Raw genomic sequence first — 19,136 nt, 5'->3', positions numbered from 1 at the left:
TGGAATTAGTTTCACATCAAAAATTAGGAAACAGTGTAAATACTGGGAACCCAGTAAATGTGCAAGTTAATATAAAATTTAGAAATAAGCTCCATTCCCGGGGCGCCTGGGTGGCTCGTTTGGCTAAGCATCCGACTCTTGATTTCAGCTGAGGTCGTGATCTCACAGTTCGTGAGTTGGAGCCCCTCACTGAGCTCTGCACTAACAGTGCGGAGCCTGCTTGGGATTCCCTCCCTCTCTCTCTCTTTCTCTCTCTCTCCTTCCCCCTCCCCTCCCCCCCGCGTGCACTCTCTCTCTCTCAAAGTAAACAAATAAACTTTAAATAAAAATAAACAGAAATAAGCTCCATTCCTCCCCTGCTTCCTTTGCGGAAGGGCTGACAACCCAGCGGAGAGGGAGACTAACGAGACCTGGGACAAAGTAGCCGCTCTGCCACACAAGAGTCCCCAGGCTTCTGTGGCAGGTCTGAGAACCAAGAGGAAGTGAGACTGTGTGAGAAGAAGGCTTCAGGTGGTTTTGAATATGATCTGGGAAGTGATTTTACTTTATGGTCAAATATAGCAGTTGTCTCCACCATGTAAATATTACCTATATTTGGTTTCAGATTTCCATGAGGCAGCATTATCTAAATTTATTTTGGTCAGTATATATGACATTGATCTAGAATGAGACCTCTTGTGAGAGTAGATGAGAAAGACTTTCAAAGGTATTTTGCAGCCCAGAAAGTCTAAAATGAAATTATTTCACTTGGGCATGGATGCTTATATAAGATATATTCTGTACCATGTGTATTTTTTTAAGGTTATATTAGGATTGTTCTCAAAGCCAATTTTAAGAGTGAATGAAATTTTTCCCTCAAATAAATCTACCCTTAGCATCATGCTCAAGGGACTTTGCCAGAAAGTCTATACACTGCTCCACCTTTAGACCACCATTCACGGAGGAAAAGCTATAAAACCTGAGGAAAATGTCTACTTATTTTTAAAACAACTAGAATTTCTTTTTTGCTTCTTGGTAGTGTTGGAAAATATTTTAGTAACTAAAATAATAAAACTTCATGTGAGGCAAATTCTACCTTAATTATTGCCTCTTGGGGTGGAAAATTAAGGAAACATTAGTAAATGTGTTAACTAGAGAAACCACCACAGTAATTTCCCTCCACATATCTGAGTCTAAGGTCAAAATAAAACCCATGCTACACATATTATTTGAAAGAAAGCAAACGTCTAGTTTTAGCTCGACAATAGCAGTGTCAGAGTACTCAGGATTGAAACTAATGGACCACAAAAATCCCTGTGACTCATCATTAGACACTGATTAACTTACTTAAATGCCCTATTGTTCAGTGTAGGAATCTGTAACAAGGCATGTTGATATGATTACTTGATTTTTTTTAATATTCCAGACACTCTAAATTATCCCATTACCATCTTAATACTTGAAAACTCATTTTAAAGCACAGTATCTTTGAATAGACATGTTGAAATAGTGCCTCTCCTTTTTGCTTAAAACTTTGGTGTATAATTGACTGCATCTTATAAATTTCCTTCTTTTCTTTTTTTTTTTTTTTTTTTTTTTTTTACCATACTTGCCTCCTCCAACCCAGGACCTTTTCTCCATATGTAGCTATTTGATGTATGTTGTTCATTCACCGTCCTCTACATGACTGAACGACACATGGGGCACTCGTGCCAATAGCCACTGTTACTGTACTGTTCCAAAGTCCCCTTCCCTGTTGAGCAAGAAGAAAATATTTGTGAGCGTCACAAGGAGTCCTTGCAACTTGTAAATACTTTCATAATCTCCATAGACTGTTCAGCTTTCAGTTAAAGTGTTGTTCTTTTTATGAGTAAAGCTTGCTTTTCTATACTTTTTCCTACGGAGTTCATGCTGCTTAAGTGCATTTTGTGTGCATTTTGAGAGGTAAAAATACGAAGCCAGAACAATGAAGGTAGCACTGACCACTGTCTCCAGTTGAGAAAGCAATATTAAATCAGAAAAGCGAGGTCTTAGAACCTTTCTCTTTGCTGCATTCTCATTGCACTCTTGCTTTGTACCCCAATCCTGAGTTCCCTTGTCCCTCAGGTGAGCCCTACAGCCAACAGGACAGTCTTCCTTTAGTTACTTATGTCGGACACCTGCCTTCTAGCTTCTAGTGTTTGGCAGGCCAGCAGGATGAGGTAATAATCAGAAGAAAATGTTCTGGTTCTTTGGCCTCATCCACGTACAACATTATCCAAAACAGTTTTCTGTGAGTGAGAACAGAGTGGCTTTGAGATCCCTTGGCCTAACGTTCTGTAGGAGTGTGGAGGAACAAACTAACTCTTTTGATCCCTTCTAAGATAATGGAAATATAAATTATATCTTCCTTTGCCTGTCCTTTCCATGATGTTTACAGACAGATGTATGTAGAAATGAGAGCCTTTCACTTGTAAACATGTTGGCTTCACTTTCTCCAAGTCAAGCTGTCTTCTTAAGCACAGCTCCGTGGTCATTACAGCAGTGTTTTCCTAAAAGCATATTTTGTGAACTATTCCTCCAGGATGATGGCAGTTTTCGTAAGACAGATGCCTAAAAGACATATGGTTTTCATAGATTTTTCCGTCTAGACTAGCTTTATTTAGTGACTTTTGGTCTGAATTGGTCTAGTTAAAGTTTCTGTAGAAGCTTGTATAAAAATTTTAAATGTGGGCATACCATTAAGGTGTAAAACAAAAAGTTTGACTTCTTATTGGCAATAGATTAAAAGGGATTGGTTGAAAGTTTCCTTCAGGTTAAGTAATTCTGACCATCCTCTATGCCCACTCGTCCACTCCACTCCCACAACACTGTCCAGAATGGAAAGGCTTACCCCTCAAATCCTATAACTGTTAAATTCATATACTTTTCAGTTTTCTTGAGTAAATTCTTTGTGTTCCAGTTGATGTGTGTGCGTGTGTTAGAAAGCTATAATTCTTTCTGCAGACTCTTTACATGGCCCAGGGGACATATGATTCCTTGCCCTTTTAGCACCAATTTTTACAAACACAGCATTTCCCTCATTTAAAAAAAATAAAAGTAAAAAAAAAAATAAAAGCACCCATCAAGCCGTCGAGTAAAGGAGATGGAACATTTGGGAGTTTTTGTAGTACCTTCAGCCACTGATAAAAATTCTGTTTTTAAATGCAGTTTTTGAGCCAGCATCAAAGACTCGTTTAGAAACAGTATGACACTTTAAGAGGAAAGTAATTACTTGTAGACTTGCCTAGAAATCGGCCTTTTGCTCCCTCTTTTGTGAGAGCTAACGCCATGGCTCAATCCCAGTCTAGCTGTATCAGAACAAGGAGACTCGTGGAAGGGGGAATGTTGGCCACTCTGTCTCCACCAGGATCATCACCTGGCTATGCACTAAGCATTTAATTGGACTTAGTCACATATTTGTTCACTCACATGGCAGCTTGTGAGGCACACTGCCTCTCTGTTTTCCTGTTTGCTTTAAACTTTTTTGTTTTTAAAACTTGAGCTCTAAGGCATGTTAGAGCTCCTCCTGCTGGATTTTTTTTTTTTTTTTTTTTTTTTTTTTTAAATCATCACTGGGATTGTAATTAGTAAACCGGTAACTCTTTGTCTCCATTTCTGCCACTTGGACTTATAGGTGTAAGTGGCCAGAAAAAATATCACGTGGTGCTTTTAAAACTGGCCTTTTAATTCACCAGGTATCACGGTCAGGCAGAAGTGAAACACTGGTGCAACATAAATCTTCCCTAAGTCTTCAAATTCCTTGATCTCTGTTTTTTTGTTACTAAAATAAAAGGAATTAGAAAGTTAACTTTTCCATCAATATTTCTAGTCACATATTTGCCCTGTCTGAGGTAAGGCCCCAAGTCAGATACTCATGGCTGCAAGGCTCTTGCCCTCTATCAGAGAGGGACAAAAAGCCTTTTCTGTCTTTCCAAACCAAGAACGAATATTCCAGTTCTATGTAGAGATTCAAAGGGGCACCTTTTTCCTCCCCATCCCTGCTTCTTTTTCCTCTTCTCACTAACTTGAGATGACAAAGGAATGTGCATCTCCTCTCCCAGTAGCTGGTTCTTAGCACCTCCTTCCCAACCTCTCCTCCTTCCCCCAAATGGCGGAGTTGGCCAACCCCTTCCCCTGGTGCCTGGGGTGGGAGTGAGGGGGAGGGCAGGGAGAAGAGGACAGAAGAAGATGAAGAGGGTTAGACATAGTTGTGCCCCAGCAACATCAATGGGACTAGGTTTCTACATCATGTAAGTTCTTGGAGATCTCTTTGGGGATTTCTCAAAAGAGAGAGAGAGGAGGAGGGAGGGATGGAGGGAGGGAGGGAGAAAAGAGGAGAGAGAAAGGGAGAGAAATGGAAGAAAATCATCGGAAGGGACACTGCCTAACTTCATTCAATAGCCATGTGCGTGTAAAACTCTTTTCAAACCACATCCTTTCTTTTACCACTGTATCCCTCTCACCTTCTGCTTCTTTGCGGATCTTTGAGTCTTTCCCTCCACCCAGCTTTTCTGTTGTCAGTGATAACAGTCCAGAGGCTAAACCATGGGTTTTTTTTAATCTCAAAAATAATGCTGTTAAGGAATCATATTGTAATACAACCCCAAACCCTCTAAGTTCTCCGTTTTATGAATTAGGACTCAGAGCAAAACAAGGAATTTTGACACTTGTGATAAAGAACAAGACAACATTTTGTTTCTCAAACTGACAGTGCTTTTTTTTTTTTCTAGCTTTCTTTCCTTCACACATACTATTTCCTATTTCTTGGGCTGCCAGTCCCCTCAACTTCCCTTGCTTTCTGGAAGTCCTTCTAACCCCCTAACCTTCCAATCCCAGGCTAAGACTCCAGGTGTCCCTGAAACTCCTGAGGCACAGCCCTGTCAGAGCACTTACACTGTTGCCCCATCTCGAATAGAAACTCCTAGGCAGTGATTATGTTTCCGTACCTCTGACTTAACACAGCACGTAGCACATAAACAGGGCTTACTGGGAAATGAAAGGATACAAAATGAGTTGATGTGCAGCACTTAATAGAAATTTATTTTGGAATTAACCCAATATTTAGTGTACTGTAGGAAACAATTTAGGGGCTCCTGGGTGGCTCAGTAGGTTAAGCATCCGACTTTGTCTCAGGTCATGATCTCGTGGGTTCGAGCCCCACATCGGGCTCCGTGCTAAAGCCCAGAACCTGGAGCCTGCTTCAGATTCTGTGTCTCCTTCTCTGTCTGCCCCTCCCTCGCTGGCATTCTGTCTGTCTGTCTGTCTCTCTCTCTCTCTCTCTCTCAAAAGTAAATAAATATTTTTAAAAAAATTTTTTTAAGAATTGAAACACAAATACTTTCTCTCTTGTTCTGTTCTATTCAAACGCTTGCCTGCCTGAATGCTATTTTAAAATTATTTTGTACAAATCACAAAGTGAGCAGAGTTAATGTGGGCAAATCATCCTTTAAGCTACTTTTTTGCTGGAGTCACGGGAGTGGGTATATCTGTACTGTCCCTATGAATGAAATCCATGTGGGGAGGGAAATTAAAATTACCATTTATCTCAGGGACTAATTTATACAGGATATTAGATGTTTATATCATCAAATAACAGTTGTGGACTATTTTTCCCCTTATGTTCTTACTTCAGATTCCATCAACTGATTCATACTTTCCCAATGACATATGTTATAAAATCATGGGTTCATTTTCACAGGGGAAAGAAACTGGCTCTAATATGTAGCACGAATCATATTAGAGAATTCTTAAACCCTTTAAGTGGACTCCAAGTTCTCTGTTCTTTCCAACATCTACTGTAAACTATTCTTGGACAGTATTGGCTCATTGTGTTACTAACGCTGAAAAGGCCAAAAATATGCTGGATAGCAGCCTATATTATTTTTTATAATAAATTACAAACTACTATCTTCCATGTGGTCAATATCCTGACCGTCGTAGCATTTTTTAAAACAGCCTCATAGCTTATAGATATGCAAAAATCTGTTTTGTTACTAAATGCTCAAAATAAGAAGCAAAGCACAAATGCAACTGTGTTTAAAATACTGTCTCATAAGCTGGTAGAGCAGACATTTGCAAGAGGAAGGTCTTAGTTAGTTGCTGTTCCATTTCACCCAGAGGTGCTCTCCTGATTTGTCCTTGGCATATTCATTCATTCCCATCCACTGAACTACTGGTTGGGACACTGCCCTCTGCAGGTGCTGTGGAGGACTGTCAGCAGGATAAAGAATAATCTTGGAAAAAAAAAAAAAAAAAAGAATAATCTTGGTTCACTGGAAGTTTATTAATGTCATTCAGATGATGAACTATGTATAAACTATATATACATGCCTTAAACTGTGAAAAACAATGCAAGGATGACATAATTCAGGAGGACCATGGAGAGACAAGGCATTACAGTTCCCAAGGGAGAGAGACTATGGGCACCCCCGACTCAGCTGATCCACCAGGGCCATGTTTGCCTGGGGCTGCTTTCGAGACAAGCCCAGCAGAGCCCACTGTGGGAGGTGCTCTTTATGATTTTAGAAAACTCAGAAGCAGTTTTTGTTTTAGTTCTATTTTGTTCTGTTTTCTAAGAAATTCCCCAGATGTAGCCTTACTTCTTATGGTTCAGTACACAAAACCCTTCATTTAAAAAAGGGTGTTTTTGTTTTTGTTTTGTTTTTTACCTGTTTCATCAATAAGATAAACAAGTTGGGCAAGTTGGTATCAGATCCTGAGACTCCTAGAAACTGGGATGTGTAACTCTACCATCATCCTGATGTAATTCTATGTAAATTGAATTTTTGAGACAGAAGTATTTTAAAGCCTCAATTATCTTTAATAAGGACAACTTGTGGTATAAAGAAGCCTGTTGCATATCCTTTTCTAGGCAAATACTACCCTGGTAGGTATATCTCATTCCTCTAGATGTGTTAATGTTTGTATATCTTTTTTGAGTGTTTCCTTTTCTTTTTTTTTTTGGGGGGGGGGAGGGTGGTTCACCTAGCTAATTCAGGTTGGATTTCAGTCTTAACCCTCTCCAAAGATGACAATTTGGAATGCATGTTCATAGATACTTACTTTCTGTACTTACTGACATTATCGTAAGCAAATACAAGCTTCCCTAAGCAAGTATATTCTTCTGGTGATGACTAACAAGAAAACTACCAGAGATATAGTATCTTGGTCTTTACAAAATAAACCTAACACCTCTCTGACCCATCTTACATCTAATTCTCAAACGTGTCAAAGTATTTCTATAATCATTTCTTCATCCTTCTTAAGAGTTTTTTTTCGGTACTTTCTCTTTTTGCTCATACTTTATCTGCAAGTGAATTGAATTGCTAATAAAGTAAGACCAAAATCACTTATTATACCTTAGAACAATGGTTTTCAGAGCCTGGTCCCAGGACCAGCAGCATCGGCAGCATCTAGGAACTTGCTAGAAATGTCTCACCACATTAGAAACACTGTGTGGTGCCCAGCAATCTCAGTTTTCACAAGCCCACCTGGGAATTCTGACTTATGGTCCAATTTGAGAACCATTGCCTTAGCACATGCTAATGTAACTGTCCAGTAGAAAGAATCCTGGCCTGGGAGTCAGGAAATCTTAGTTTAAACATAGAGGAGGAAGGAAACTGAGCTGCGTAGACTCAGTCTGGCTCATACATTTACCAGTCTCATAATTCCCACTTCCCACCCCAACAAGGAATAAAGGCAGGGGCAGAAAGACCAAGCCATTTCAACAATCAGTGTTATGGTACCTGGCGGCAAGAAACTAGAGGAACAGTCATTTATTTCCACCACCACCCCACACTAAAGCAATTTGCCCTATAGAATTCTCCCCCAACCCCTGTTAAGATAGGCCTCACATCATGAATACTCAAAACCAGCTAACTCAAAGCAGAGCAGATGAAATTTTAGTTCTTCCATTCTTAGAAGAGAACTGAAAGAGACAGTAAGACAAATAATGCATTTTTCTCTTATCAGTAAAGCCAGTCCCCACCCCACCCCCGCCCTCAATGCCACCCACCCTGCATGAGCATTGGACTTCCTTACAAAAATTGTCATTGTCCAAAAGACTGTAAAAGGTTCATCCCTGCAGCTACAAATGCAACTGCAAGTATTACATCTTTCCCTTTGATTTAGAAGCAGAAACATGGCTCTTCTATCATAACCATAAACCGCCCACACACAACACAGTGTTTCAATAAACACTAAGTGATGCAAGATGCTCCAGTTCCATGTAATGGGTTACTTAATGAAGCCCATCACTAAACAAAGCAACTGAGCAAAATTTGGTACAAAACAATTTTGCTTTGCCCAAAACAAACTGTCTTATGAGGTGAATGTCTTTGGAAACTCTTTGAATGGTTAGGAAGTAGACCAATGAAATGGTCTTAACAGTAAACCTTAAATGCATTTCTGGTCTTCAAGTTGGCAAACAGCATCGCTTATTAAGAAAATCACACTGAACAACTTAATGCTCCTCCTGAATTGCTTCCTAGTAGAGTTTTCTTGTTTTAGAAACAAAATGATGCCTATTCCTTCTAGGAGGGTGGGGAGGGGGATCTTTCAGGATTTTTAATTACTAAGCATATATATATATATGGGTTACTTTAACCTGAAATGGCGCATATTTTAAAGATGTCACAATTATTTTGAAAGTACATGATGGAAATTTTGTCCTTTATCCTTTCAGTCATTGATTCACCACGCAGGTATGCAGTGCCTATTTAATGCAAGGCCCTAAGGGACGCTTTTAAAGAGCTCATAATGGAGAGATTCTCCTGATTTCTTTATTAAAAACCATGCCATGAGCCAAAGATCTTGCAAGTTTGACAAGAAAAGACAAAAGTGCCAGCACAGAGCAGACAGTTACGTTCCCCTAGTGTCCTGCCTTGCTTCCTTTCTGCACTTGCCCATTACCGTTGTCTTTTTCTTGGTCCATCAGCATGATCCAAAACTGGGGACGAGATTAATGAGCAGCAGTTGGGCCATCAGAACATTTAAATCTCTCCCTTCTCTATCCCCATGATTGAACTCCTCCCTCCCATCCTCATCACATAATTTCTAATTTCTTATAACCTCATTATAGACCTACATTCTCTTACATCTTCCAAGTTTTATATATTGCAGTTGAAATCATATTTGCCCCTGCTTTTTCCACTTGAAATGAGGTGCGATAGTAAAAACCACTTGCATACTTGTCTATCCTGCTCATCTTCCACTCTGAATAGATTCTGAGTTTTTAAAAATCATGCATCATAATGCAGTTCACATAGTAGACGCTCAATAAATTTTGCATGCAACGTATAACTAGAAAGCATGTTATAGATCATCTAGTCTGAGTCTCCTATGCCTGTGATGGGGAAGCTCAGGAAGTTCTCTAAAGAACTTCCGGTGGTTAGTGAAGGTACAAATTGGCAGTTGGAGCTAGAATTCATGTCTCCTGACTCCAGATCTAGTACTCTATCAGCGGAAACTCGCAGATAAACACCTCAAAACTATTCTTGGCCCCATTGGATCTGTCCCCTCTGATCTGGCCTGTACTCTAACCTAGCCAAACATCTTTGTTTAGACACTTTTCAGTCATTCATTTGTACATTATTTAATAAATTTTTATTCACTGCCTTCTTTTATTCACTGCATAATCACATTATGCTAAATGCTGAATATACATAATAAATACACAATATGTATGTGGTCTCTGCTCTTAAGGAATTTATCAGAAACTATAGGCAATAATCTAGTGAATAAATAATAATTACAAACAGGATTAAGTGCTATGAAATACACAAATACCATGAAGTGACTGGGGGCAGGGTGGTTGGAAACTATAGGATGGTCAGGAAGCACGGGGGAATGACATTTCAGCCAAGAACAAAAGGATCAGAAGAGAACTTAGTTTGTATTCGTTTCTCCCTTTGCTACAATCCTTGGTGCAAGCTATCATGCATGCAGGAAACAGTTACCAACCCACCATGCCATGTTGTATCCTGCCTCTCACTGAATTTGTAATTTAATATCCACTTAAAAAAAATCCCCTAATTAAGTCCAACCCATTATTGAATCTTCTGGTAGAGTTTCCTTCCTTCAAGTTCAAATTCTGGCCAACTCCCTCCTCACCTCCCAGAACTGCTTAATTGCTAAGAATACATTTCTATGGGTTATGTGACTATTTATCAAACTCGCTGAGGACAGGAGGCCTATTATTTAATACTTACTCCAAACATCTATTAAAAAATTGAGTATATATGTTATAGGTAACATTTCCAAAGGTCAAAATCCTACATGTCACTGTAGCTTTTTTTTTCTTTCTGCAGCAGCAATGATTGACTAACAAATATCTTTATGTAAAGATCAGTGAATACTCACCAATTGCTTCTCTTTTTACTTTTTTTATTATTTAGTTTATTTATTTTAAGAGAGAAAGAGACACAGAGTGCAAGCAGGAGGAGGGGCAGAGAGAGAGGGAGACCCAGAATTCAAAGCAGGCTCTAGACTCTGAGCTGTCAGCACAGATCCCCACATGGGGCTTGAACCCACACGCTGTGAGATCATGACCTGAGCTGAAGTTGGATGCTTAACCAACTGAGCCACCTGGGCACCCTGTATTCATCAATTGCTTCTTACTTCTGGGGATAACTTTAATTTATTCAATTGTCAGTGGTCAGTTGTTCAGTGGCTGAATGATAAGCACACCCTGTAAGAATAGGAAGATGAGTAAGATACAGCCCGTTTCTCATCAGTGGAGGTAAACATACAAACCTAATTAGGATTCAGTGTGATGGTTGTAATAGAAATATGCTGAGATGCTTTCGAAGCAACTGTATCAAGATGGGGGAAGTAGGTCAGAGAAGACATCACAGAGGTGAGTCTTGAAGGATGGAGAGCAGGCCTAGCAGATGAACAAAACAGCACTGAGGACGTAATTGCATGTAATATCACGCTCAACACTGTATGAGGCCAGTTAAGTGGATGTGACCTCTGGCCTCTAGAAACTTCACATCAAAGGAGAAAATGATTCAGGTTCAAGATTCAGGACATAAGCTAAATAAATATGGTCCTTTTAAATGAAAACGAGCAGTATGGTGGTGGAAAGGCAGGTGCTTTCGCATGGTTTGGGAGGACTTTTCCTAGCAGGGAATACTCAAAACATTTCAGGTGGTCATGGTAGCCAGTAGCCTTTCTGGAAAAAAGAGGACTTATTTGTTTACTCAAATTAAACAACTAGTATTGAACGGTTTAATTTGGTTACTGTGCCTGTAAGGAATCTCCAGTTACACTTTAAAAAACTGAGTCCCTGGGGACGCCGGGGTGGCTCGGTCAGTTAAGTGTCCAACTTCCGCTCAGGTCATGATCTCACAGTTCATGGGTTTGAGCCCCGCATCTGCACTGGTGGCGCGGAGCCTGTTCGGGATTCTCTGTCTGCCCCTCCCCACCTCTCTCTCTCTCTCTCTCTCTCTCTCTCTCTCTCTCTCTCTCAAAATAAACAATAAAATAAATAAATAAAATAGAGTGCCTGCCTAATGATAAGACCAGCATAAGAGGTTAAATTGGAGTGCACCTTCCCAAGGAAATCTTTCCTCTAAAGCCTCTTGGACATTTTTCAGGTGCAGGGACCATAGATATCTGCCAATATCTATGGGTTTGTGCCTAAATGGTATTTATACCACTGGTCAACAATATCTCTTCTGCTTTTATTTTTTCCTTGACCGTCTAGTTTTGTTTTATAGCTTTGTGATTTTTAAACATTTTATGATTGTTTTCTTTAATTTTTTTATCTTCACTTCTTCATACCTGAGAAGGGATGTTTGATTTAATCATGCTAGTGTTTCCAATGCGGAAACAACTGCAAGACATGACTATACTTCAAAAGGAATCTTTCTGAAAAAATCAATGGGAGAGTTTTATCAAGAAGAAAGGTTTAGCTTTGGAGAATTTGTTGAATTTTGCTGGTTACAAAAACTACATCCCAAGATACTACATACAAAATCAAGTCCACACAAAGTTTACTAATACACTTAGGAAGTAAATGTAGGGGTTCAGAAAATAAAGAATATTACATGGTAAATTTGAGATTCTCACGTACAGTAATAGTTCATTCTCTGGAGTTCATTCAGCAACCTCAGCTGACCTCAGAAACACCGTTACTGACCAGAAACTGAGTGATACGAATCCTGAGCCTGTTTACACTTACTGTAGAGAACTCGAAAACCTTGATTCTCTGGTTTTCTAGGTCCCTGCAAATTAGAAGTAAAAGAATAAATTGGAGAATTCTACTGCTAAAGGCAATGAGAAGTGATAACTAACATTCTGACAGTGAGAAAAAGGAGGAAGAATATTGTTTAAAGGGAAATAAAAATTCAAAACCCAGCCTGAAGCCTAGTATATCGTATACGTTCCCGGAGTCGGCATAACCTAACAGAGTTCACCCTATGTAATCATTCTCTATTGGCGAAGACATGTGCAGTATATTTCAGATAGCTTTTAAATGATTTAATTATTATTTGAGTATTGGGAGGGACAGCCTCAGTTTTGAGAAAGATTTGCATATGAAAAAATTAGCTTATTTTTGCTTAAAAATGCTCGATGACTGAGGTGACACTGTTAAAATCATTACAGATGGCAACCACTCCTGCTGGCCTGTCTGTGCATGAGCATGTGTGCCATGACTCTCTCAGTGTCTTTGGGACAGCCTTCTGCTAGATATTCTACTTGTTTCTTTACCTTTCTCTTTCTCTCTTTCTAGCCGGAGACCACCCCCATCACCAACTCGTCCCACTATAATCCGTCCACTAGAATCCTCCCTGTTAGACTAAATGAAGTGTCTGGCATGGCAATTAATTACTAATGAATTATGCGAAAGCAACATATTTGATCAGTAAATCATGAGTAGTCGCATGTGTGGACATCAGTAGGCAAGTAACCAGTTTTACTAATGCATTATTGCTCATCTTCTTTGCTCATGGTGTATCGGACCTTTGGAGTTTGACTCTTGAAAACTGCTAACCCTTCGAGGCTTTATATGTCGTATATTGACCAAGGGTAGGTTTGTATAGCAGCCCAGTAGTGGGAGACCATTTGCCTACCCTGGCATATATCGAAATTGCTTTGGACAAGTTCCCAGGTTATCCACCAGGTAGCCCATTAAGTATAATTCTTAAGAGCTATGAGATGGTGGGCTTAGACCTAAGCCATACATACTTATTTTCCCACATTCTGTTTGGCTGACAAAAATTATGTTGTCTATTATTAATGTTTCCTCCTACTCTATAATTACCCATTATAGATCTATCCTCTTTCCTTTTGCTTTATTTCATAGGACTGCTAGGAAGTGTTGTTTGTTTGTTTTTTTTTTTTTAATTAGGACTCCTTAAGAATAAAACTTTTCCAGAAGCACAAGGTAGTTTGCAAAGGAAAAGTTAATGCATTGCTTGCTCTAGAGAGCTTTTCCTCATACCACTGTGTTTTGCTTCATGCTAGAAGCATATTCAACAGTGAATCGAAGCTTAATTTTTTGGTAGTCAGTGAGTAGATTTGGCTAGTTTCAGAGTTCAAGGAAGAAGCAAAATTTCACATCTCTAGAAGTGTCTGGAAATATGTAATTTCTTCATTCACTAATATATTCACCTCTTTATAGATTACAGTGAAGGTTGACATGGAAAATATTTAATTTTTGTACTGATCTCATTTTAGGCATGGCTAACTACACTTTGACACTAACTCCAGTTTGTTTATTTATTTACTTGGTTGGAGCAAAAATTTCTCTTTCCATACTAATTTGTAATTCCCCCGTGTAAGAATTTATCCTACTTTTAAAACCTGTTTAATGTAACTTCCTATCCATTCTAGGCTTTCTCAATAGATCTTGAGATATGGTTATCTGGGATAACCATTTTTAAAGGGAGCCCTAGAATGAAAATAGAAGTCATTTAGTAAGAGATGCCATGGTTTAAGAGCAGAGCTCACACTTTTACAGTTGTACAACTTCAGAGTCTCTATACCAGTCATTCTAAAAAAAAAATTTTTTTAAATGGTATTAAGACATTGAAATCTAAAGCAACTTGGCAAATGCTAATAACATTTCTAAAATTTACAAAATCAGTTTAGCTTGGGGGTTAATAGTTCAGTCTTGAGGCTGAGTTTTGGACCATGTAGGACCAGATGATTAGCATGTAGGAAACAGCCAGAAGCCAAGTGGAATTCTGTCTGCTAACTGTTCCCAGACAGCAGAGCAAGTACTCACTGAATAGTGGCGTCCCATGACACTATTTCATATTCTACAGAAGTAAATCAGATTTCACCAACTGAAATGTCTCCCTTTGAAAGCAGCAAACATGATTTGTATGTTAACTTAACTTTAATTTCCTGTGTAGTTTATACCCAAAGCAGACACCCATAAACTATGAAGTAAAAACTTTCAACCATTATTAAAAAGAGAACTTGCCAAGTTGAATGGCATTGTTCTGAGGTTATTCTAAAGGGTTACAGCTAGCCCACTTACAATAGGGAAAAATCAGAGAATACAAGATTTACAAAAAGAACATTTCAACTTTTAAGTTACAAGTGATTGTATAAAGAACACCACCCTAAATCTTCTGACATCTTTTTTTTTCTCTTTTGAAAAAAATCTTAACTCTTTAACTCTTTTGTGAATGGAACAGATGTGCAAGATACATAATGTATTTTTAAAATAGCTGCAGCTAAATGGAAATGTGTTAAGTAAATGTCCACAGTAAAACAAATTATCTACAGTGAGGTCTTTTCATAAAATTCCCTCTTTTTAGGATTTCCTTTGCTTCTTCCTTTGAATTCTCTAAAATAGGCAGCTAACGGATTATATACTTCAGGGTTTGGCTTTGTGCTAAATGTGGTTTTGCGTTTTGCTGTATTTCAAAAATTTCCTTCTGTTAAAGGAAAATATTGTGGATAACCACTGGTGTGTTCTTAGATCAGCACAAACCATGTCAAAGAAAATTGGAGATGTTTTTCCAAGTTTCTTTCCACTGATCTTATATAGTCATAAACAATGGCATTTGTCGCCTTTGGCTTTTGCTCCCAGATTATAATCCTACAGTTTCACCGTCCCAATTGTCTCTCTTTGTAGGCACATTTTTGTTCTTTTACTTGTGAGTTATTTCTAACAGAACCCAGCTTCCCTTGGAATTTCAGAAGTCATGTTGGAGAATACTTTCAGTTTGCTGCAGTACTGTGTCATACAGTTAGTATGAACACCATGTCCCCAAGGTTGGCATCCTGCTAAAAGGAGATGTCAGTGTGAATGAAGTCGGAAGCTCTAAGAGGTGGGGAAAGTGCACTGATACCAGGCCTTAAGGTGGGAATGTAGCCCAATGAGCTTTCTGAGAGTTTTCCGTAGCACCCCTCATCTTTTGTGTAGCTTCCTCCTGATTGCTCTGATGTTGTCTACACAGTAGATGCCTAGCATAATCAGATAAAACATAACAGTATTTTTAGGATTTGGAAAAGTAAACTGTGTATGTTTGTTTGATAGGTCTATCACTTCTTGTCACACGCTAAACACTGCATGCTTATTGACTCATTGGAATAACCGTTTACTCAATTGTGGACAGATTATTGAAATAGTATTGATTTAGGACAGATATATTGCATTTCCAGAAGTCGTCTACCAAGATTACTCTTCTGAATATTAATCTTAGCTGTCATTTATAACACAGAAGAGCAAGTAGGGTCTGTTATTAGCAAATTGCCTACCTGTTCAGATACAAACTTGTTCTATTCCAAAACATTCTAAGGAAACCAGTTCCTGTGATATAACTGTACGCCTTCTAAACTTAGAATTGAAAAGTAGTCATGTAGATTAATTTTATGACTTTTTAGTATAGACTGTAGCCATAATTCTCAAATATGAAATGGGACCTAATACCAGTATGTGATAAATGTTGATGTTTTCTGTGTACAAACGTATTTTCTATGCACGTGTCTCTGTGTGTACAGTATATACATGGTAGATTCACTTCTGTAAGTACATGTGTCTTGTGCCCCTTTGGGTGGGTAGGTTTAAGAGCACTTGTTAAAATGCCACAAGCATGTGTGTGGTTGTTTGTGCATTGTGTATATATGCTATGTATGGGTGTAAATATGTGTACACGTGCTTTGTGTGTGTGGGTACGAATATATTTTTTAAACTGTGTTAATATAAGAGCTCGCTTTGGAGGGTCTGCCGTAATATGTGATGACAGCGGTTCATATAACTGTGATAACATACATGAGGTCTACAAAATTTTGTCCAGGAGAGGCACAAAGCTCAGAATTACTGTGATAACACGGTAGAGTAATATCCACAGACATTTGGACCTAAGTCCACAGCACTGCTATCTAAGAAGGAATTACTTTTGCCAAATGCAGTGTAAGATCTGGAAACCCACTTTTAAAGTCTGATTGAAATTATAAATTTATTCTTGGATTGCTGAGCTGAACCTTAAAAAAAGCTAAATTGGTCTACACAGTCATTTTTTTCTCTATAGTAAATGTCAAAAAATAAAGTGGAGGGACAGCAATATAATAAAAATAATGGACTTTTCTGAGTAAATTTTCTAGAAATGCAGGGAAGAAGTTAATACTTCAGAGATAGGTCATCCACCCCCTCTTTCAGGTAAACATTTCTCATTTGGTAAACGAGATAAGTATTTGAAATTGACAGTAATGTCCTTACCACTGAAAATAAAGCCTAAATAGTAGGTCTCTGAACTGAGGAACCCAGTGAAAGGAGATAATATATGAGACTCAAGCCTAGTGTTTTAAATCATTCCACCAAGAGTGCTACCTGTGAGCTCAGAGTTTAATGTGAATAAAACTAGATGATTGTAGAGAAACGATAATTAGTTTGCTAGATCACTCATTCCTTTCTTAAAAGCTCAAATATGTCTTCTAGATAATCTTAAGTCATCCTGTCTAGTTGGTATGCTTAAAATTGCGTGGTGCTCTGTATCGTGAAACTTGAAGAATATTTTGAAACATACGTAGTATATGCTTTGCTATCTGTATATATGTGTAAGAATGTGCATATGTATGAGAGCAAGAGAGAGGGAACTCAAACAAGAGTCTCCTGTTTGTCGTAAGACCTGTTCATACTGGTATACTGGTGAGACTTCTCACCTCTCTGGTCTGGAGTTTCACACATGGCTCAGCTCAAGGCATTCATTTTTTTTTTTTTTTTTTAATTTTTACCCTTGGAATTCCTTAAACTTTGCTCATTGTGTAATGTTTTAAAAATTATGGTAAAAATTACTTGTCAACCTCTTGCATTGTCTGCTGCCTGTTTGATAAAAAAAAAATTATTATTCTTGTCCAGAAATTTCACCATTACTTGATGTATGTTTAATTTCCTATGTATAGCCTTTGTTTTGCTTGTCTGTTTCTTTTCTCTCCCTCTTCTGAATCAAATTCCTCTTTTGCTTTTTTATGAAGAAGCAGTGTATAGAAGCAAAATCTTAACCTTCTCTACTGATTCTTTAATTAATTTGAGCCAGAATACTTTCCACTGTCTTCTTGGCACTTTCAGGATTTCTTAATGCTGATATATGGATGGACTCTGTGAATGGAATTTTTGAAGCAAGTTTCTCAAGCCTGTATCATTCTTGAAGGTCATATGTACCTGTTGTGAAAATGTGAAGCTGTTATTTCTGAACCTGAAATAAATGATAACATTTGAAGGACTCCCCCCTTCCTCATTCTTGTATAATATATTTGAGTCATATCCATGCAAATCAGTAAAATGTGAGGCTTCTAAATACTTATAACCCTTTTGGTCAAATTGGCCCAAAATTAACAAAATGGAGAATAGCATTTGGCATTACTGTCAGTAATTTGGGGAAGGACAAGATTTTTAAAGAGAGCAAATTGGACAAATCAAAGGCAGGAGAGTAGGAGACATTTTATTTCTGATTCAAAGTCAGTGTTGAACTAGGTTAAAAAAGGACACAAGGCTTAGACAGTTGGAGGATGCAATGTGACCGTTGACAAGAGGCACCATCTTATTTTGCTAATCAAAAGGAAATGTTCATGAAAAACCCTGGGATGCAGAAGGAAAGAAAATATTCTGCCCAAATGTTAGATCCACAGAAGGCATTTCTTACCAGAAAAAAAATGAGCTCTTGACTCAACAGTTGGCCTCCATTGTTTATTCATTGGGCATTGAGAGGAGAAGTTACCCCTTAAGTTTCCTTAATATTAAGAAAATGGAATCGGAGAGTACTAAACAGTAGTTACTAAACTCATCCTCATCTTCAGTTTCCAGAGCATAGAGACTCTTTGTTACAGAGTTTTGATGATATGTCCTGTATCAACGTACATAGTCCCAGATTGAACCATCCGCCCAAAAACAGAAGACAAGAAGGGAATGGGAGAAGAGGAATGTTGGTTTATTTCCTCTCTGTGTTCAGGATACATTCATTGTGAAAAGATGAATTGCAAAAGCTGTTGTATTAATTCATGCTTTCCTGTTGTAATTTCTTTTTCATATCTGTACATCTTGCATGAATGGAGACATTAGTGCCTTCAAAGGAAACTCTTTACTGGAAAAGAGAGGATGAGAATCATGCTGTACACTTGTGTGTGTGTGTGTGTGTGTGTGTGTGTGTGTGTGTTACTGCATGATTCTTTATTCCGAATCATTTCTAACTGGAAATTATCAAAACCAAAGGACCTGATTTAGCGAACTACTTATTTGGTAACTATTTGGCAAATTACCATTTGTAGTCTTAAAATAGCTCTGGCACAGGGGCGCCTGGGTGGCTCAGTCAGTTAAGTGTCCGACTTTGGTTCAGATCGTGGTCTCGCAATTCATGGGATCAAGCCCCATGTCGGGCTCTGTGCTGACAGCTCAGGGCCTGGAGTCTGCTTCTGATTCTGTGTCTCCCTCTCTCTCTGTCCCTCCCCTGCTCCTGCTCTGTCTCTCTCTGTCCCTCAAAGGTGAATAAATGTTAAAAAAAAATTTTTTTTTAAATAGCTCTGGCATCAGTGTAAATAACTCCTCAGTTTTCAAGATTGTTTTTCTGCTTATTAGCAGAATCTTTAAATTTCATACTGAGAAACCTATCTGGTATTTGGGTTGGACGGATCTCATACCCTACTTCCTAGTACTTCAACACATACCTGGCATTGCCACT

At 38.5% G+C, this 19,136-nt stretch overlaps 2 protein-coding genes across 4 annotated transcripts in view; one reads left to right on the top strand and one right to left on the bottom strand.

The window, feature by feature from the left end:
• PIGC (phosphatidylinositol glycan anchor biosynthesis class C) overlaps positions 1-19,136 on the bottom strand; it is a 47,577-nt gene that overhangs the window by 8,857 nt on the left and 19,584 nt on the right. The window contains exon 3 of the transcript XR_008424669.1: positions 1,584-1,732. The gene's annotated coding sequence lies outside the window, so the exon portion shown is untranslated. The remainder of the gene's footprint in view (positions 1-1,583; positions 1,733-19,136) is intronic.
• The window catches only part of DNM3 (dynamin 3), a 569,424-nt gene that overhangs the window by 546,622 nt on the left and 3,666 nt on the right, over positions 1-19,136 (top strand). For 2 of the 3 annotated variants that reach the window (XM_019424838.2, XM_019424889.2), the window contains one exon: positions 12,737-14,571. The exons of the other annotated variant lie outside the window; for it this stretch is intronic. In XM_019424838.2, the coding sequence (XP_019280383.2) occupies positions 12,737-12,806 (70 nt within the window). In that variant the 3' untranslated portion in view covers positions 12,807-14,571. Of the gene's footprint in view, positions 1-12,736; positions 14,572-19,136 lie in introns of those variants that run through there. 3 annotated transcript variants of the gene reach the window in all.

This window comes from Panthera pardus, unplaced genomic scaffold (genome assembly GCF_024362965.1).
Source record: "Panthera pardus isolate Hobbes unplaced genomic scaffold, ASM2436296v1 HiC_scaffold_21, whole genome shotgun sequence".
Taxonomy (NCBI): domain Eukaryota; kingdom Metazoa; phylum Chordata; class Mammalia; order Carnivora; family Felidae; genus Panthera; species Panthera pardus.
The sequence above is the reverse complement of the archived record's forward strand: the minus strand, read 5'-3'. Positions and strand labels throughout refer to the sequence as shown.